This window comes from Hyperoodon ampullatus (genome assembly GCF_949752795.1).
Source record: "Hyperoodon ampullatus genome assembly, chromosome: 12".
Taxonomy (NCBI): Eukaryota; Metazoa; Chordata; class Mammalia; order Artiodactyla; family Ziphiidae; genus Hyperoodon; species Hyperoodon ampullatus.
In genome coordinates, this window is record NC_136925.1 from 622961 (window position 1) to 638564 (window position 15604).

The 15604-nt window shown below is 42.2% G+C and overlaps 1 protein-coding gene across 29 annotated transcripts in view; it reads left to right on the forward strand.

Moving 5' to 3' along the window:
- The window catches only part of SNAP91 (synaptosome associated protein 91), a gene marked incomplete at both ends in the record, with an annotated part of 154046 nt that overhangs the window by 111680 nt on the left and 26762 nt on the right, over positions 1-15604 (forward strand). For 11 of the 29 annotated variants that reach the window (XM_079716417.1, XM_079716439.1, XM_079716441.1 and 8 more), the window contains 7 exons: positions 88-255; positions 7917-8024; positions 8676-8939; positions 9179-9256; positions 9417-9488; positions 9911-9994; positions 11279-11362. The exons of 1 other annotated variant lie outside the window; for it this stretch is intronic. In XM_079716417.1, coding sequence (XP_079572543.1) covers positions 88-255; positions 7917-8024; positions 8676-8939; positions 9179-9256; positions 9417-9488; positions 9911-9994; positions 11279-11362 — 858 coding nt within the window. Of the gene's footprint in view, positions 1-87; positions 256-7916; positions 8029-8675; positions 8940-9178; positions 9257-9416; positions 9489-9910; positions 9995-11278; positions 11363-15604 lie in introns of all 29 variants that reach the window. 17 more of the 29 variants (XM_079716422.1, XM_079716424.1, XM_079716426.1 and 14 more) reach the window with 11 other exon arrangements.

A 15604-nucleotide genomic window follows, 5' to 3' on the forward strand; every position in this document is an offset into this window, starting at 1 on the left:
CTCACTTTGATCATTTGGAGCCTGGTATATCTTTTGTCCTTTCCTTTTCCTCTCTTCAATTTGTTCTCTGTCTCTGGTGCGACATAGATTCTCTGGCTGCACTTTCCTCTGTTCCCTCCGAAGCACAGATTTCAGATCCGTTCGCACCAGAACCTACTCCTCCTGCTACAACTGCTGAAATTGCAACTACTTCAGCCTCTGCCTCAACTACTACAACTGTCACTGCTGTCACTGCTGAAGTGGATCTCTTTGGAGGTTAGTCAGTCATATCACTTTTCTTTCATTTTCCTTCCAGGATTGCTAAAATTACCGTAGCGTTAAAGCATTTAAATCTTTTACATGATAGAACATGGCAGGTAGATAGAACTTGCATGGCAGAGTGTTTAAGTACTTTTAAAATGTTTATTCATATGTATTTATCTTTGCTCAATTTGTCAACTTCATATTCATTTAATTTTAGTGATTATAGAGCAAAGGTTGCAAATGCTTTGGACCTATTCAATTTTCTACTTTTTGCGAAGTTAGGATTTAAGTTGCTATTAGAACTCTTGTCCTGTATATGCTCCAGCCCTGCAGTATCTATAAGAGTGGTACCAGATCTTTCTACCATATTTAGAATTGGCTTTTTGGAATTTTTTCAGATTTGAACTAGCTGAGAGAAAAAAATGTTTGGGGAATATGGGAGGAGAAATCCTGGCCTAAGTTATTTTTTAAGATTTAGGACAAAAAAAAAATCACCTACGTGGAGTTCAGATCCAGAGGTCTCTGAAGAGAGTTTAGGGATATGTCCATTTTTGCAACTTTTTAAGCTTGTTCTGTCCAAGCAAAAACTTGGATCACCTTTGGCTTCAGAACTTTGAGAGATCATTGGAGTTGGCACTTGCAACACTGATTGAAAACAGGTTTATATCAGACTTTGAAATGATTGTCTGAAAATACTTTTTCCATGCAAATGTAAATTCTGTCACAGAGTTGATTTACAGCTGTAAGCTTCAGTCAAATATCCTACACTCTGTCAATATAATATGCCTGGACCTGATGAACCATCTGAAACCAGTTTATTTACATCTTCCCATTTTGAGTGGTGCTAATGTCCAAACCTGGAGAGGTGCTCATTTCACATGTGTACATTGAACAGTGTTATAGTCATCATAGTTTTGTGTTTCTTCATTACAGTATAACATCTTTCCCAGGGCATTTTGAGAATATGGTAAAGAAATAGGAGGAAGCAAATGATAAGGGGTGGGGGCAGGAGAGACTTGGCAGGCTCTGGTGGAGTTAACGTATTCCCCTGGGAACATACACTTACACACTGTCACATACCACTGTGCTACATGCCGTGCCCCAGTCTCTGAGGCTTGCCAACATTGTCCAAGACAAGGAATACTCAACGGGACACAGCATCATTGCCTCTGTTTCATGCAAGGAATTTGCTCCTGCCTTGCTGCACTGCCATTCTGTTGATCTTCCAAATCTGTTATAGGAGAAATCCGGTTTTTTTGTTTGTTTTTTAAAGTAGGAGAAGGGATTTGCATACTCTTGAATAATTTATTATGAGGAGTCATCCACTAGAGAAAGTTAGTTTTTCAGTTATGCCTCTGTAACTTTTGAGACCAGAAATTAAAATATTAGCTTAAATTTATAAAACCAACTTCTTCACCCCATCCTTCCTACCTCCATTATTGGTCTTGAGTATGGATGGTTTCTCATAGGCTTATGTTAAGAGAAAAATTCAAGGAAAACATGGACAGTTTGGATAACAATTTTGTACATAAGCATTTCTGTTCCTTTAGCTATTTAGATTTTTGTTTTTCAGTCCATTTTAAGGAGCTTAATTGCCTATAAGAAATCAGTCAACTCCATCTTGCTTCTCTCATGGTCCTGCCTAAGATATTTCTTGGAAATATTCTTTGTGCCATTATGCTGTTTGTGTTAATCATTTATTACTGCTTTGACAATGGTCATCAAGCAGAAGAATCTGTATGTTTGAAAATATTTTCGTGATGTCAGTCTTTCTACCCTGAAATACAAATTTAAAAGGTCAGTACTGTAGAAAATCATATAATTTAATGCCAAAGAATGGAGGCTCTCCTTTAATTTCACCAATATCCTTTCTAGTCATCTGGCTGGAGGATAAGTAAAGATGAGTACATCTGCAAATCTCATCACAATTATTTTTACTAATCTTTATAGTTCTGTAAACTGTCTCCCGGCCTCTGATAGCTATAAAATCTCTATCTTTTATGTTCAGAAATCTATATGTGTCACTGTCTGTCTTGTAGTTTTCAGTGATACTCCCTGATTTCTTTCGTGTTCTTTATGGATTTATAAGGAATCATTTAGAGGTAAGATTTTAAATTAAAACTTAAACTAAAATCTCTTTGGTCGTGTTGTGTGGCCATTTTTAAAAAATTTTGTATCTCTAAAATGGGCAAGTGGTAGAACTTTTGAATAATAAGAGCACCAGTTATTTCATTTATATGACTTTAAAATATGCCCCTTTGAGGTTTTATGTAGCATATATAGCAGTATTAAGTAGATTTCTTTAGAAATAAGCTTAATGAATTTTAATTTCTGAATAATGGCTAATTGTTTAATTTCAGGAATATGAAATACTGAAATGTTAGATTTTTATATGTATTTTAGTCTTGTATTTTCATTACAAATTTGAAAAATACAGAGTGTCTGTTATTTTAAAATACTCAGATTGATACCCACATAATGTTTTAGTCGTTTCAATGTAAGTCATTAAAAAAAATTTTTAGAAACATTATATTTACTAAGTTCTTATTTTTTTTAAGGGGAACTTTTAAGAAATGAAATCTGCCTTCTGCCTTCTGTGGTCAGGCAGAACAGGACTGCAAGGCAGTGTTATGCTTTAAAAATTTAGTAAAACTTACAGATGTTGATAAAGATAAAACACAAAATCCTTAAAAGCATTCTGTTTTTCACTGATGTAAACTCTACTAACAACAGCATGTTAGTTTGTAACAATACAGTTTTTTTCTAAGAAGTGCAATGCTAAATTGATGCTCATTCCTCTACATGTTCACCAGGGTGCCCTTTCAGTCAACTGTGTTAATTTGTGAGCAAGCCTCCATGATGGTAGGCTGTGAGCACAGAACCAAGTGGCTGGAAAACCAAAGAACTTGCCTCCCAAACCTGACTTCATTTGAACAAATTGGTTAACAAACCAAGTTAGGGGAGGGGTGGCGGTTGCCTCTGGGCCTCAGGTGTATGTCTGGGCCCGGCTTACAACTGGGGGCGGTTTACATCTGGGCCCCATGTTTACGGCAGGGCCGGGTTTACAACTTGGGGTAGGGGCGGCAGTTGCCTCTGGGCCCCAGTTTTACATCTGGGCCTGGTTTACGACTGGGGGTGGTTTACGTCTGGGCCCCAGGTCTACGTCTGGGTCCAGCTTGCAACTGGGGAAAGTTTATGGCGGGGCACCAGATTGACGTCTTGGCCCCAGGTTTACCACAGGGATGGGTTTACGACTCAGGGGTGTTGCATCTGGGCCCCAGGTTTACGTCTGGGCACGGCTTACAACTGGACGCGGTTTACGTCTGGGCCCCAGGATTACATCTGGGCCCGGCTTATCACGGGGGGCGGTTTACATTTGGGCCCCAGCTTTATGGCAGGGCCCCAGGTTTAAGGCAGGGCCGGGTTTACGACTGAGGTGGGTTGCCTCTGGGCCGTAGGTTTACGGCAGGGCCCAGCTTGCGACTGGGGAAGGTTTACGGCTGGGCACCAGATTGACCTCTTGGCCCCATGTTTACCACAGGCCTGGGTTTATGACTGTGGGGTGTTACATCTTGGTCCCAGGTTTACGTTTGGGCCCGGCTTACAACTGGAGGAGGTTTACGTGTGGGCCCCAGGTGTAAGGCAGGGCCGGTTTACAACTCGGGGGAGGGTCGGCGGTTGCCTCTGGGCCCCAGGTGTATGTCTGGGCCCCGCTTACAACTGGGGGTGGTTTCCGTCTGGGCCCCATGTTTACGTCAGGGCCGGGTTTACAACTCGGGGGAGGGGCGGCGGTTGCCTCTGGGCCCCAGTTTTACATCTGGGCCTGGCTTACGACTGGGGTCGGTTTACGTCTGGGCCCCAGGTTTACGTCTGGGCCCAGCTGGCGACTGGGGAAAGTTTATGGCGGGGCACCAGATTGCCGTCTTGGCCCCAGGTTTACCACAGGGATGGGTTTACATCTCAGGGGTGTTGCCTTTGGGCCCCAGCTTTATGTCTGGGCCCGGCTTACAACTGGACGCGGCTTACGTCTGGGCCCCATGTTTACGTCTGGGCCCGGCTTACGACTGGGGGCGGTTTACGTCTGGGTCCCAGGTTTAGGGCAGGGCCGGGTTTATGATTCAGTGGGGTGGGTTTTCTCTGGGCCCCATGTTTACATCTGGGCTTGGCTTACGACTGAGGGCGGTTTACGTCTGGGCCCCAGGTTTCCGTCCGGGCTCGGCTTCCGACTGGGGGCGGTTTACGTCTGGGACCCAGGTTTACGGCAGGGCCCCAGGTTTAAGGCAGGACCAGGTTTACAACTCGGGGGAGGGGTGGCGCTTGCCTCTGGGCCCCAGGTGTATGTCTGGGCTCGGCTTACAACTGGGGGCGGTTTACGTCTGGGCCCCATGTTTACGGCAGGGCCGGGTTTACAACTCGGGGGACGGGCGGCGGTTGCCTTTGGGCACCAGTTTTACATCTGAGCCTGGTTTATGACTGGGTGCGGTTTACGTCTGGGCCCCAGGTTTACGTCTGGGCCCAGCTTGCGACTGGGGAAAGTTTATGGCGGGGCACCAGATTGACGTCTTGGCCCCTGGTTTACCACAGGGAAAAAATAAATAAATAAATTTTAAAAAAAAACAAAAAAAAAACCAAGTTAATCAATCTTCCTTAAAACCAATACTGAAATATAAGCACTTACAACTAGATTTCATGTAAGAGTCTTATAATCTGGGACCTTTGGGGAAGAAAATGAACTGGAACAGTGACCCTCAGGCTCAAGACGCTGAGAATGATTGAAACCTTTGTGCCAAGTATGTGATTTAAAGATGGTGTGTGTGCCTGGAGAAGACAGGGAGAGGAGTTCAGGGTGGAGAAGACAATAGCAGTAAGAAATTTTTACAAAGGTAGTCAGTCACATGATAAAAAATGAGGGAGAAAATTCTTCCTAGATTGCCAGAAGGAAGAGAAGGCTAGTCTGCAGCAGTGTGAGAGACTGGTTTGCTGGGTAAGGCTGGACTGAGTCCATAACAGTAGAAAAGCAGGAACATGCATTTCCTGGAAGTAGCACTGGTTGGTAATTGGCAGAATGTAGACCTGAACTGTAAATGGGTAACAAGGGAAAGAGAACTAGATTGGCGATTGCTTTAGCTTTCAGTGCTGGAAGGATAATGCTGCCATCGATGATGAAAGAAAGCTGGGTAGCTAAGAAGTTTTGCTGTTTTTTTAAACAAAATCAAAATTATATTATTGTCTCTGACAGTCCTGGGGGGTCTAGTGGGCTCAGCTGGACGGTTGTCTCTCACGGTCCCTTTCGTGGCTACAGTCAGACAGTGGCTGTGGAGCTGGGCTCATCCAGTCTCACTCGTTCACACCTCCATCAAATGGGCTGGGAACACTTAGCAGCTGGGGGCTGGAGCAGCTGGGGCTCCTTTGTTTAAGAGAAGTGTTGACAGTTGATGAGTTAAGTTTACAATGTTTAGTTTCAGAGAAGCATTAAAAGGAGATGTCTTGCTGACCGGGGATGGAGGGACACCACCTCTCCTAAAGATATAGCTACAAATATGGGTTTCACCTACGTACACAGAAATGATAATTAAGGAGGCCAGCCTGTGAATATTTGTTTGAACTCTAGCACTGATATAACTGGTGCTTATTCCATCCTGCAAGGAGGGAACAGTATAGCAGAATGTGGCACAGCTCTTAACAGTAGAGTGGTCAAACACCCAAACCTCCATCAAACAACTCACAGCCAAATCCTGACTCTGCCACTTGCCAGACATTGGTCACATCCTCAGACTTTACAAGTTTCTGTTCTCTTATCTACAAAGTGGAGATGATAAAACCTATATCACAAGAAAGTTGTAGGAATTAAATTTAATAACGCAAATAAAATATTTACACAGCGACTGGCACATAAATAGTGACTGCTATTACTGTTTCTATTACTTGCAATGGCATTACCCTCAGTTCCAAAGTTTCTAAGAATGAAAAGAAAGAAAACAGACCTGACCCGTGGCAAAATATTTTCAGCCCTCCCAACCTCCTCTTAGACTTTTCTTGTGGTCCTCTGCCCCAGCTGTTAGTGCTTTCAAGTGGCTCTAAGTCCTCGGTGATAGTATCCTTAACATGGCATCTGAGGAGGTGTGTCTGTCCTATCCCCTGGTGTGTTTTTCCTACTCCATTATTATTATTCAGCCTCTCCCCTGACTGACCTCTACTCAGAACATATATATATTCCCTCAGTGTAGCTGTGGGAAGCAATCAAATCAAGCTGTAACATATGGTTGTCCCATTGTCCCTTCTAGGGATATTTGTGTTTTTATAAAGGACCTTTTAACCCAAGCGAGTCTCTAATGTTTAATGTTTGTTAAGGCCAGGCTTCAGGACATTACCATAATGTGTCTCATACTCAGATCAGTTTGGAACACACTGGGTGAACCTGAGAAACAAGTGTCTCGACTGCAGGACTTCCTACAGCCCAATATACCACATAAATCTCTGAGAAAATGGGTATACTGTGTAGCATTTCCCAAGCATGTTTGACAAATTCTTTTTAATGGCTAGAGGAACAGTGTTCTAGGGAACACTGGTAGATATTGCAGAAGGTGGTATTTTAGGATGGGAAATCTAGCAGGTCAGTGGCAGGTTCTTTTTGGTCCCTACCTTCCAGAAATTTCTTCTAGGCAAGGCATATTTATGATGGCTTCATTCCTTCTGTACTTTGGAACTAAAGGGTTTCTTTGAAAACTCCAGGATTTTTTTTTTACCATAATTAACATGGTGTGTTGACAGAAACACATTGGGAATCATTTGTACACATCAGCCATTGATAAATTGGACATTTATAAATGGAGGCTGCCTGCATGTTAATGGATCTACTGTATATTATTATAATCTACTATAGATAGTTATACACTTGTAGTCTTAAAACATGAAACTACATTTTTAATCTGTTGAAAATGGATCATTGTCCACATAAGTGGAGCAATTCAGTATTTGAAAACAACTATAAATTTAAGTCAAAATAAAGGCATTATGGTGTCATCTCCTAATTTTTTTTCTTTAGTTCTTTAAAACAAATCCTTGGTTGTGTCTGAAAATGTTTTTCAGGGATAGTGAAGATTTAACTTTTATGAACATTTAGTGTATCTTTCATGTTAACAGTATAATTTTGTCTGTAGTAGACTATAAAAGAACATGTAAACTAAAATTGTTTACATCATCATCATATATTTAATTTTATTGGGCTTAAAGAAGATATCCTTGTTTGCTAGAAACCACTAGTCAGAGACATCATAGTAGCATAGTATATAAATATTACCTGGGCATGAAAGATCAATGTCTTAAATTGCATAATAAAGTTATTTTTGTGTTTTATTTTTCACATCCATTCCTTTCTAATGATACATAAAACATGCTTCTCAGAGCCCTTATACAATGAGAATCTTGTTACCTTTTGGATCCTCACAGGCCTCAGCAGGATCAACACTGTACCACTTGCATGTAACCAACATGAAGGGGTGCCAAGCATCATTGTCTTGTGACCGCCAACAGTGCATGGGCCATAAAAATGCGTTTCAAGCCATTCATGTTGTATAAGGGAGCCTTCTTTGCAATTTAACTTGGTTCTTTTACTACATTTTTCTTCTCTTTTTATCCCTTTCATTTCTGTTGTTTTAAAACCTGCACCCAAGATGCCTTTGCAGCTTCTCCCGGGGAGGCCCCTGCAGCATCCGAAGGGGCCACTGCGCCAGCACCCCCGACCCCTGTAGCCGCAGCGCTTGATGCGTGTTCAGGAAACGGTGGGTTTCCAGTCCTGAGCCCGTCTGTTGTCGTTCTGTCCTGATGTGAAACTCCCGTAGCTAGACTTGGCCCTTTGTGTTTCTAATTTTGCTTTCTTCTGAGTATAAAGTAATCACTCATCGTAACGGAGTAAAGAATGCGGGCCCTTGAAAACATTAAGAAAACGAAGGGCATCCTTATCAAAATTGGCAATTGCTCAAGATTGACAATTTTTGTCAGTGCAAGTATGCTCTCTTAATGTTTTTTTGTTGTTTCGTTTGTTTCCCTCTAATGCTGTATTGTACTCTTTTGTAACACTGAGTTCCAATATGTAGGCATGTTCTCATGAATTTTCCAAGCTACCAAACTGACCAGATTAAAGTAAGGATTTGAATAACCATCTCTGATCCTAGACTGTAGGCTTATCTGACAATACTCTAAAGTGTTTCTGTTTCTGAACTTCGTGATGTCTACTACATTTTCTTTTCTCTTTAGAAAAGCATCCTAATGACTGACCCCTGCTAATAGGGTAGTAGCTCAAAGCAGGCCGCCTAATGCCTAGCTCGCATGTGAATATCTGTGCCAGGTGTCTCGTACCGATAGTTTTGACGCCTCTCTGTTGTCTGTTTCCTTACTGATGCCGTATGTGTCTCCGCTTTCCTTTCCCCAAGACCCCTTTGCCCCATCTGAAGGTAGTGCAGAGGCTGCACCCGAGCTGGACCTCTTTGCAATGAAGCCACCTGAGACCAGTGTTCCTGTAGTTACCCCTACAGCTAGCACAGCCCCTCCGGTTCCTGCCACCGCTCCTTCTCCTGCTCCCGCCGTCGCAGCTGCCGCCGCTGCCACTACCGCTGCCACCACAGCTGCCGCTGCCACCACTGCCACCACCTCCGCCGCCACCACCACCGCTCCTCCTGCTCTAGATATCTTTGGTGGTAATTTTTTTTTGTCATTGTCGTTGAACTCTTCCCACCTGGTGGACTGAATTCTGGTCCTTGTGATGTACTGCATCCGCACCTCTGTCTGCATGGTGACTGTGTCATTAAATGGTTCTCCAGCAACCATTTGCAGCTCGTTCCAGAACCCTCCAGAGTGCTCACGCACAACTGGAAAGTGATGCTGTTTCCGGCGGGTTTGTCCAGTTGAGTAAAGGCATGTGTGTTCTTGGTCTTAGATTTATTTGAGTCTGCTCCCGAAGTCGCCCCCGCGCCTAAGCCAGATGCTGCTCCTAGCATAGACCTGTTTGGGACAGGTAAAGCCAACTCCCCCCTTTCTTTACACTAATTTGCCTAGATGTTTTCATGACTAAGCCCTTTGTCCTCACCTGTGATAATGCACTTGTTAGACTTGTGACTTTGATTTCAGCTCTCTACTTACCTCTGCTTGGTTTTGGTTTGTTTCACTTTTGGAAGATGCTTTCTCCTCTCCACCACAAGGGGCCTCTCCCGTGCCTGAGAGTTCTCTCACTGCTGACCTCCTATCCGGTGAGTGCTTTTGCCAAGGTGAAGCCTTCCGAGATGTCTTGTGGGCGTCATATGTGGAGAGGCAGATGCGAAAACACGCGGGTTCGTCTTGGGTTCTTTTACACTCAAAACTCACTTTACAATAAAAAAGTCTCATTTTGTGTCCATCCCCAACTGATGAGGGTAAATATTTCAAATCTACTGCCGATTGAAAAGAGAAAACCTCTTTTTCACACTAAAACCTCTGACCTCGGGAGTCAAAAGTTTTATTTTCTTCTGGAAAGCATGTATTTTAAAATCTGTTGGCTTTTCCTTAACTGTTAAGATTGTCTGCAGTCTTCGGGCTATTCAACATGAAACCTCAAGAAGCCGTTTGTCGAGGCTCATGGTTTCATTTTCCTTTGGGTGACATGCACTTTGTCCTGTTCTGTGCTTTGCTACAGTGGATACATTTGTAGCACCATCTCCTGCAACCACTGCCTCGCCAGCAAAGGTGGATTCTTCAGGTGTGATAGACCTTTTTGGGGGTGCGTATCTCTCCTCCTTCAACACTCACAGAATCTTTTTTTCCCTCAGAATAGTTTTTAGATCTTCTATTTCATGATACTTGGTCTTTTTTCTTTTGATTATGTGAAGTTATTTCCATCTTTTAAATGTAAACTTACGTTAAGATCTTTTCCATTTGTCATCATCATCTACATGCTCGTCAGTTCGTCATATTTTTTAGTGCATGTCCTAACAAAACCAGATCATTTTTCATTTGAAGTCTTTTCATTTGAAGTCTTTGTGTTTTTAACTTTTTGTTCGTCCTAATGTAGAATCAGCTGATTGGAATTTCCTTCTACTGCTCTTCTTTAGTGATCCTGATCTGTTGGCTAAATCAACATTTCTAAGCTCTTAAAAGCAATATAAACATAGATAATTCAGAATTGAAAAGACATTAGCCAGTCAGAACTGAAAGCATAAGCTCTAGATGTCATACATTATTCTATAGGGTTTATTTATGTTACGTTTAATGTTTCTAAATCCTCCCAGAGAACTGGAAGATGTTTCACTAATTTAAATGCATTTTCCTTTTCCTGTGTGTTATCAGAAGACAGGCAGATGTACTGAATTAACTCTTGAACTACTCATTTGGATGATACATTCATTCGAAGTCTTCTATTAGCAGTAAATTTAGAGGGAAAAGTCCAGGTTTGAAGTGATTTCTTCATGAATGTCTATAAATGTGTATGCTATGGGGTAAAATACCATCCTTAGCAAATTAAACCCACACTGAGTACCTATAGTACATTGACACATCATGGCGTACAAAGATGTCACAGTCTGTGACATTCAGGGACTCAAAACTTGTTCAAATAAACACTGAAATTTAATATATAGGTACAAGGAGGTCTGCTGCTGTTTGAATTAAGTTTGTTAAATTTTATTTAACAGAGTTCTAAGTGGGAAGATTCTTTCATTTTACCTTTGGGCAAAAATTTTAAAAACTTTGATCCTGTTTGGACAGGAATTAGAATTTACAGAATTTAGTCCCAAAGTTTTATTCTTAAAAAAAAAAAGAAAGAAAAAGAATTCTCCTACTCTTACAAAGAAATGTTAATTCTTAAATAGCTTAGAACTCATCTTTTGAGAGAATAAACTGGTCAGAGCGTAATTCAGTCCACTAAGTCATTTAACACATCTGCAGGAGACAAGCTTGCCTCACAGAGTGTCATGTCTATGCATTTCTCGGGAAATCACTTCCCTTACTTGCTGTACTTACTGTTTACACTCTTTTACTTTTTTGCTGCATAATGGATAATGGGTAGATGCATTTGGAAGTAGTGCTTCTGAACCCCAACCTGCATCTCAGGCTGCTTCTAGCTCGTCAGCATCGGCAGACCTACTAGCTGGTAATTAATTACATTTACATAAAATGGTGTTTTGTTAAAGTTAAGTTTGGGTGTATTTTTATAAGTAACAGATATTATATAAATTTCAAGGTGCATGTTTTCTTTCCCTTTTGAGACATGAAATTGAAAAGCAAGACATTGTGTAATAGAAGGTTATTTCCCAGGATTTGATGAAATTGGTCTTAAAATCAGAGCTGTACACAAGCCACCCCTGTGGCTCCTTGGGTGCTCTTAATATGTGTTACTTTCAGTTAGCACATTCCTTTTTTGTTTATTAAGGAGGCAATGTGCTTATATACACATTTTTATCTTGTATTGCCCATGCCCACCTTTTTTTTTTTAAGGAATTTGTGGGGAAAAGTACCGTGATATTTGACAGTTGGTTCTGTAATATGAGAAACTGTTACAGAGTTCCACCATTGGGTTGAAGCCACTGCTACCTATATGTCACTGTAAAATAACTGATCATTCTCCTATCTGAAAACACCTGGAGTGATCCCAGTTCAACAGGGCCATAGTGTGAAGTAGATTGGCACAAGGTGCCTAGGATTATTGCTCATTGCCAGGATGGGGTAGATAGAATAACAGGAAACATTTCAATGACTCAAAGATAGTAAAAGCCAACTAATAGTTTTCCTTGGGACCAAATCAAAGTGTGCTTAATGATAGCTAGACCTAGACATCATTATTGTTACAAGCAAAGCATTTGCCAGTTGTCAGACCACAGTAGTAAGTTTCAGGTTCAAGTTCTCAGTCAACAGCGTCTCAGCAGACACTGCTGGTTTACGTTGCTCTGACTTGACTTAGAAGGGTGCATAACAGGAGGTACAGCAGTGGCATCGCCGAGGCCACAGACACTCAGATGCAGCTTTGATGTCCCTCCCCCATCATCACAAGGGATACATTTTGTCACAAGCCTGGCAAGGGGCTGATGAGAGTGTGGCTCACATCAGCACAAGGAAGTCACCAATGTCTGGAGTCTCTCAGCTTCAGTTCCCTGCTACCCAGGTAGCCCTTGATAGGGTGAGAGACTAGTTCTCATTTTTTTAGTGTAATGAACAATCCTGACACCAGGAACAGCAGACTAAGGAACATTCTTTCTTGGATTAGTGATGACTAGTGACCTCGTTAAAGGACCCTCATCAGCTTTCCAAGTTGTAGGAAGTTTGACACAAGGTCCAGAGTCTGGAGGTGTCATCACAGCCCAGCTGTTACCCTTTCCTTCTATCAGTCATTCAGACAGGTTGTTTAACAGTCTTTCCCAGGGGCAATAGCATTTCTTTTGCATCTTTCCCATTCTCTCCAGACTACCCTGGTTAAACATGACACTCTTGTTTTCTGAATCCACTTCAAACCAGTAACTGCCAACCGATATTTTCCTGAAGGGTGAAGAGCCAGGGTTCCACTGTGATGTCTCTGTGGTGGAAGCTACAAATATAAGAGGCAGTGCCCTTAACACAGACCACAGCTGGTTACCTGGGGAAAAAATACTACCTTGCCTGGCTTTTCTCCTGACCTAGGTAGTCTTCACAACAGCTTCAAGTCGGTCACAGTAACTTTGAAGCTCTTACTAAACCAGTAAACTTAATCCATGTTTTTAAGGTTCAGCAAAAGGATTTTAACACGCCACAGAAATAGCATATTTGGGGGAAATGACCTTGTCAATTTTTATATGAGGTTGCTAATTATAAACCTTTTGCTCTGAAGTTATAATTAAGCTTCAGGTAGCACATGAAATCAAACGTTCTGGCTTTTTGCAAAATTCTAAGAAGTCTGTCTGTCTCTCTGGGTAGCCCCCATCCTGCCACAGACCCCAGCAAGGGGTTTGAAGCCTGCCAGACAGAAGCCTGGCAGAGTGATCAGCCACCGCTGACCACACCCAGCGCTGCAAAGCCATGTCGTCTTCTCCAGTGTCCCCAGTTTGTTTGGGCTCTCTGTGCTTCCAGGGCTAGAACCTGAGATACTGTGTTTCCAAAAGAGCCAGGTACACTAGAAACAGGAGCAGAGAGGCCAGTGGTGAAAGCCACTGTTCCCTTCCAGTGCCAAGTCAGACATCAGTGACAGAGCTGAGGGATTTGATCCTGGGAGATGAGATGGATCTCAAATACACCTGCAACGAGCAGGAAGGGTTCTGTAACCTACTGCTGAGTCTAAGAGCAGGTAGCTGAGCCTCCACTGCTCAGCTTGGTACACGGATGGGTCCCACGGGGGAAGTGCACAGAAAATGCAAGTCAGGTCCCTTCACTAGAAGCAAGCTTAGATTACTCAACTGTGTTGTCCATCCAGAAATCTTAGTAAAATGGGGTAGAAAAGAGGAGAAATCAGTGCTGAAAGTGACAGTGTCGTTTACATAGGTGTTTTTTGTTTTTGTTTTAATTTATTTATTTACGACTGTGTTGGGTCTTCGTTGCTGCGCACGGGCTTTCTCTAGTTGCGGGGAGCGGGGGCCACTCTTGGTTGCGGCGTGCAGGCTTCTCATTGCAGTGGCCTCTCTCATTATGGAGCACGGGTTCCAGACACGTGGGCTTCAGCAGTTGCAGCACGCGGGCTCAGCAGTTGTGGCTCATGGGCTCCAGAGCACAGGCTCACCAGTTGTGGCGCACAGGCCCAGCTGCTCCGCGGCACGTGGGATCCTCCCGGACCAGGGATCGAACCCGCGTCCCCTGCACTGGCCGGATTCTCAACCACTGCGCCACCAGGGAAGTGGCCTACACCACTGCGCCTACATAGGTGTTGTTGACTGTGCCCTTCCCCCCTTTTCCACCGCATCTTCTTGTGATTATTTCAGTGATGGGAAAGGTATTTTTGTGTACATGTTTTTCTCTCTTTTTTGCCTATTTAAATTAATTAACTTTTTAATATAAATAGGTATAAATGGGTTTTAATGTCTAGTTTGCTTTCCAAATATTTCTTGAAATTGAGTTTGTACATTTCTGTGACTGATTTACTTGGCATGGGCCAATATCCTGATGTAAGAAATTTTCACCTAATATCCTGATATAGGAAATTTTAAATTACTTCTAATTTCTCCAGGTCTTAATTATTAAGGCCGGTTTTTCATACTTCTGTTTTGCTTATAGAAAAACATTTTTCACGCTTGCTCAAGTAACAAAATAGCAAGAAGCCATGTTTTCAGTGAAGAATATCATGGACCATTAATATAATTCTATCTTATGAACCAGAAGCAACTTTCCTAGCCAAAAAATGAATAAACACAAACCATGCAAATATATACAATATAAAATCACAGTCATATTTATATAGGTGATCTAGCTGACAGTGGCTATTCTGAGTTTTCACATTGCCTAGACATCTTTATTTGATGAATATCAGTGATAGGACAAATATTCGGGGCCCTGTATTACAGTAATTTGCAGTGAAGCTTAGCACTTGGGTTGTACCTGTGTGTGTGTCTGTGGAGATAGAGCAGCTAAGTCCACAGGCTATTGAAATAAAGAGGAACATTATTTTAAAAGATAAATGAGCCTAATCATGGATAACAAAGAAGTCCACAACTGGGCTTCCCTGGTGGCGCAGTGGTTGAGAGTCCGCCTGCCGATGCAGGGGACACGGGTTCGTGCCCCGGTCCGGGAAGACCCCACATGCCGCGGAGCAGCTGGGCCCATGAGCCATGGCCGCTGAGCCTGCGCGTCCGGAGCCTGTGCTCCGCAATGGGAGAGGTCACAACAGTGAGAGGCCCGTGTACCAAAAAAAAAAAAGAGAAGTCCACAACTACCATTAGGTTCAAAGTAGGAATTTGAATTAAAAAAAAAGAGAGAGAGAGAGAGAGAGAGAGAGAAGGTTGTATTATGTGAGTCTCTAGAATCTTGTATTATTGGCTTTCAGTAATAAGACGATTGTGAAAGAGTAAAAAAGAAAAATAATACACAGACACAGTAATGGGAGGTTTAGACTGTCCAGAATGTAATGTCCGTTGCTTGGCTGGGAGGAGATCTCATCTTATGCTTGACTGAGGTTAGATTTTTTTGAGGGCATAAATATGCATGTAAATAACAAGGGAAATGCAATAAAGATGTAGTGTAGATGTAGTGTAAATTTTAAAAATGATTGTTAGAGATTTTAAACCAAAACTTAAGAATCATCTCAAAATTGGGGAGAAAGCTTTATCAAAACTTGGTTTGTAATTTAAAACTAGAAAATAAAGGCTAAGTGGATAATCTTTTAAAAATGGGCTTATCTCCCAGAAAAACTTGTTATTCTTCTTCATTTAATTTACTTCTA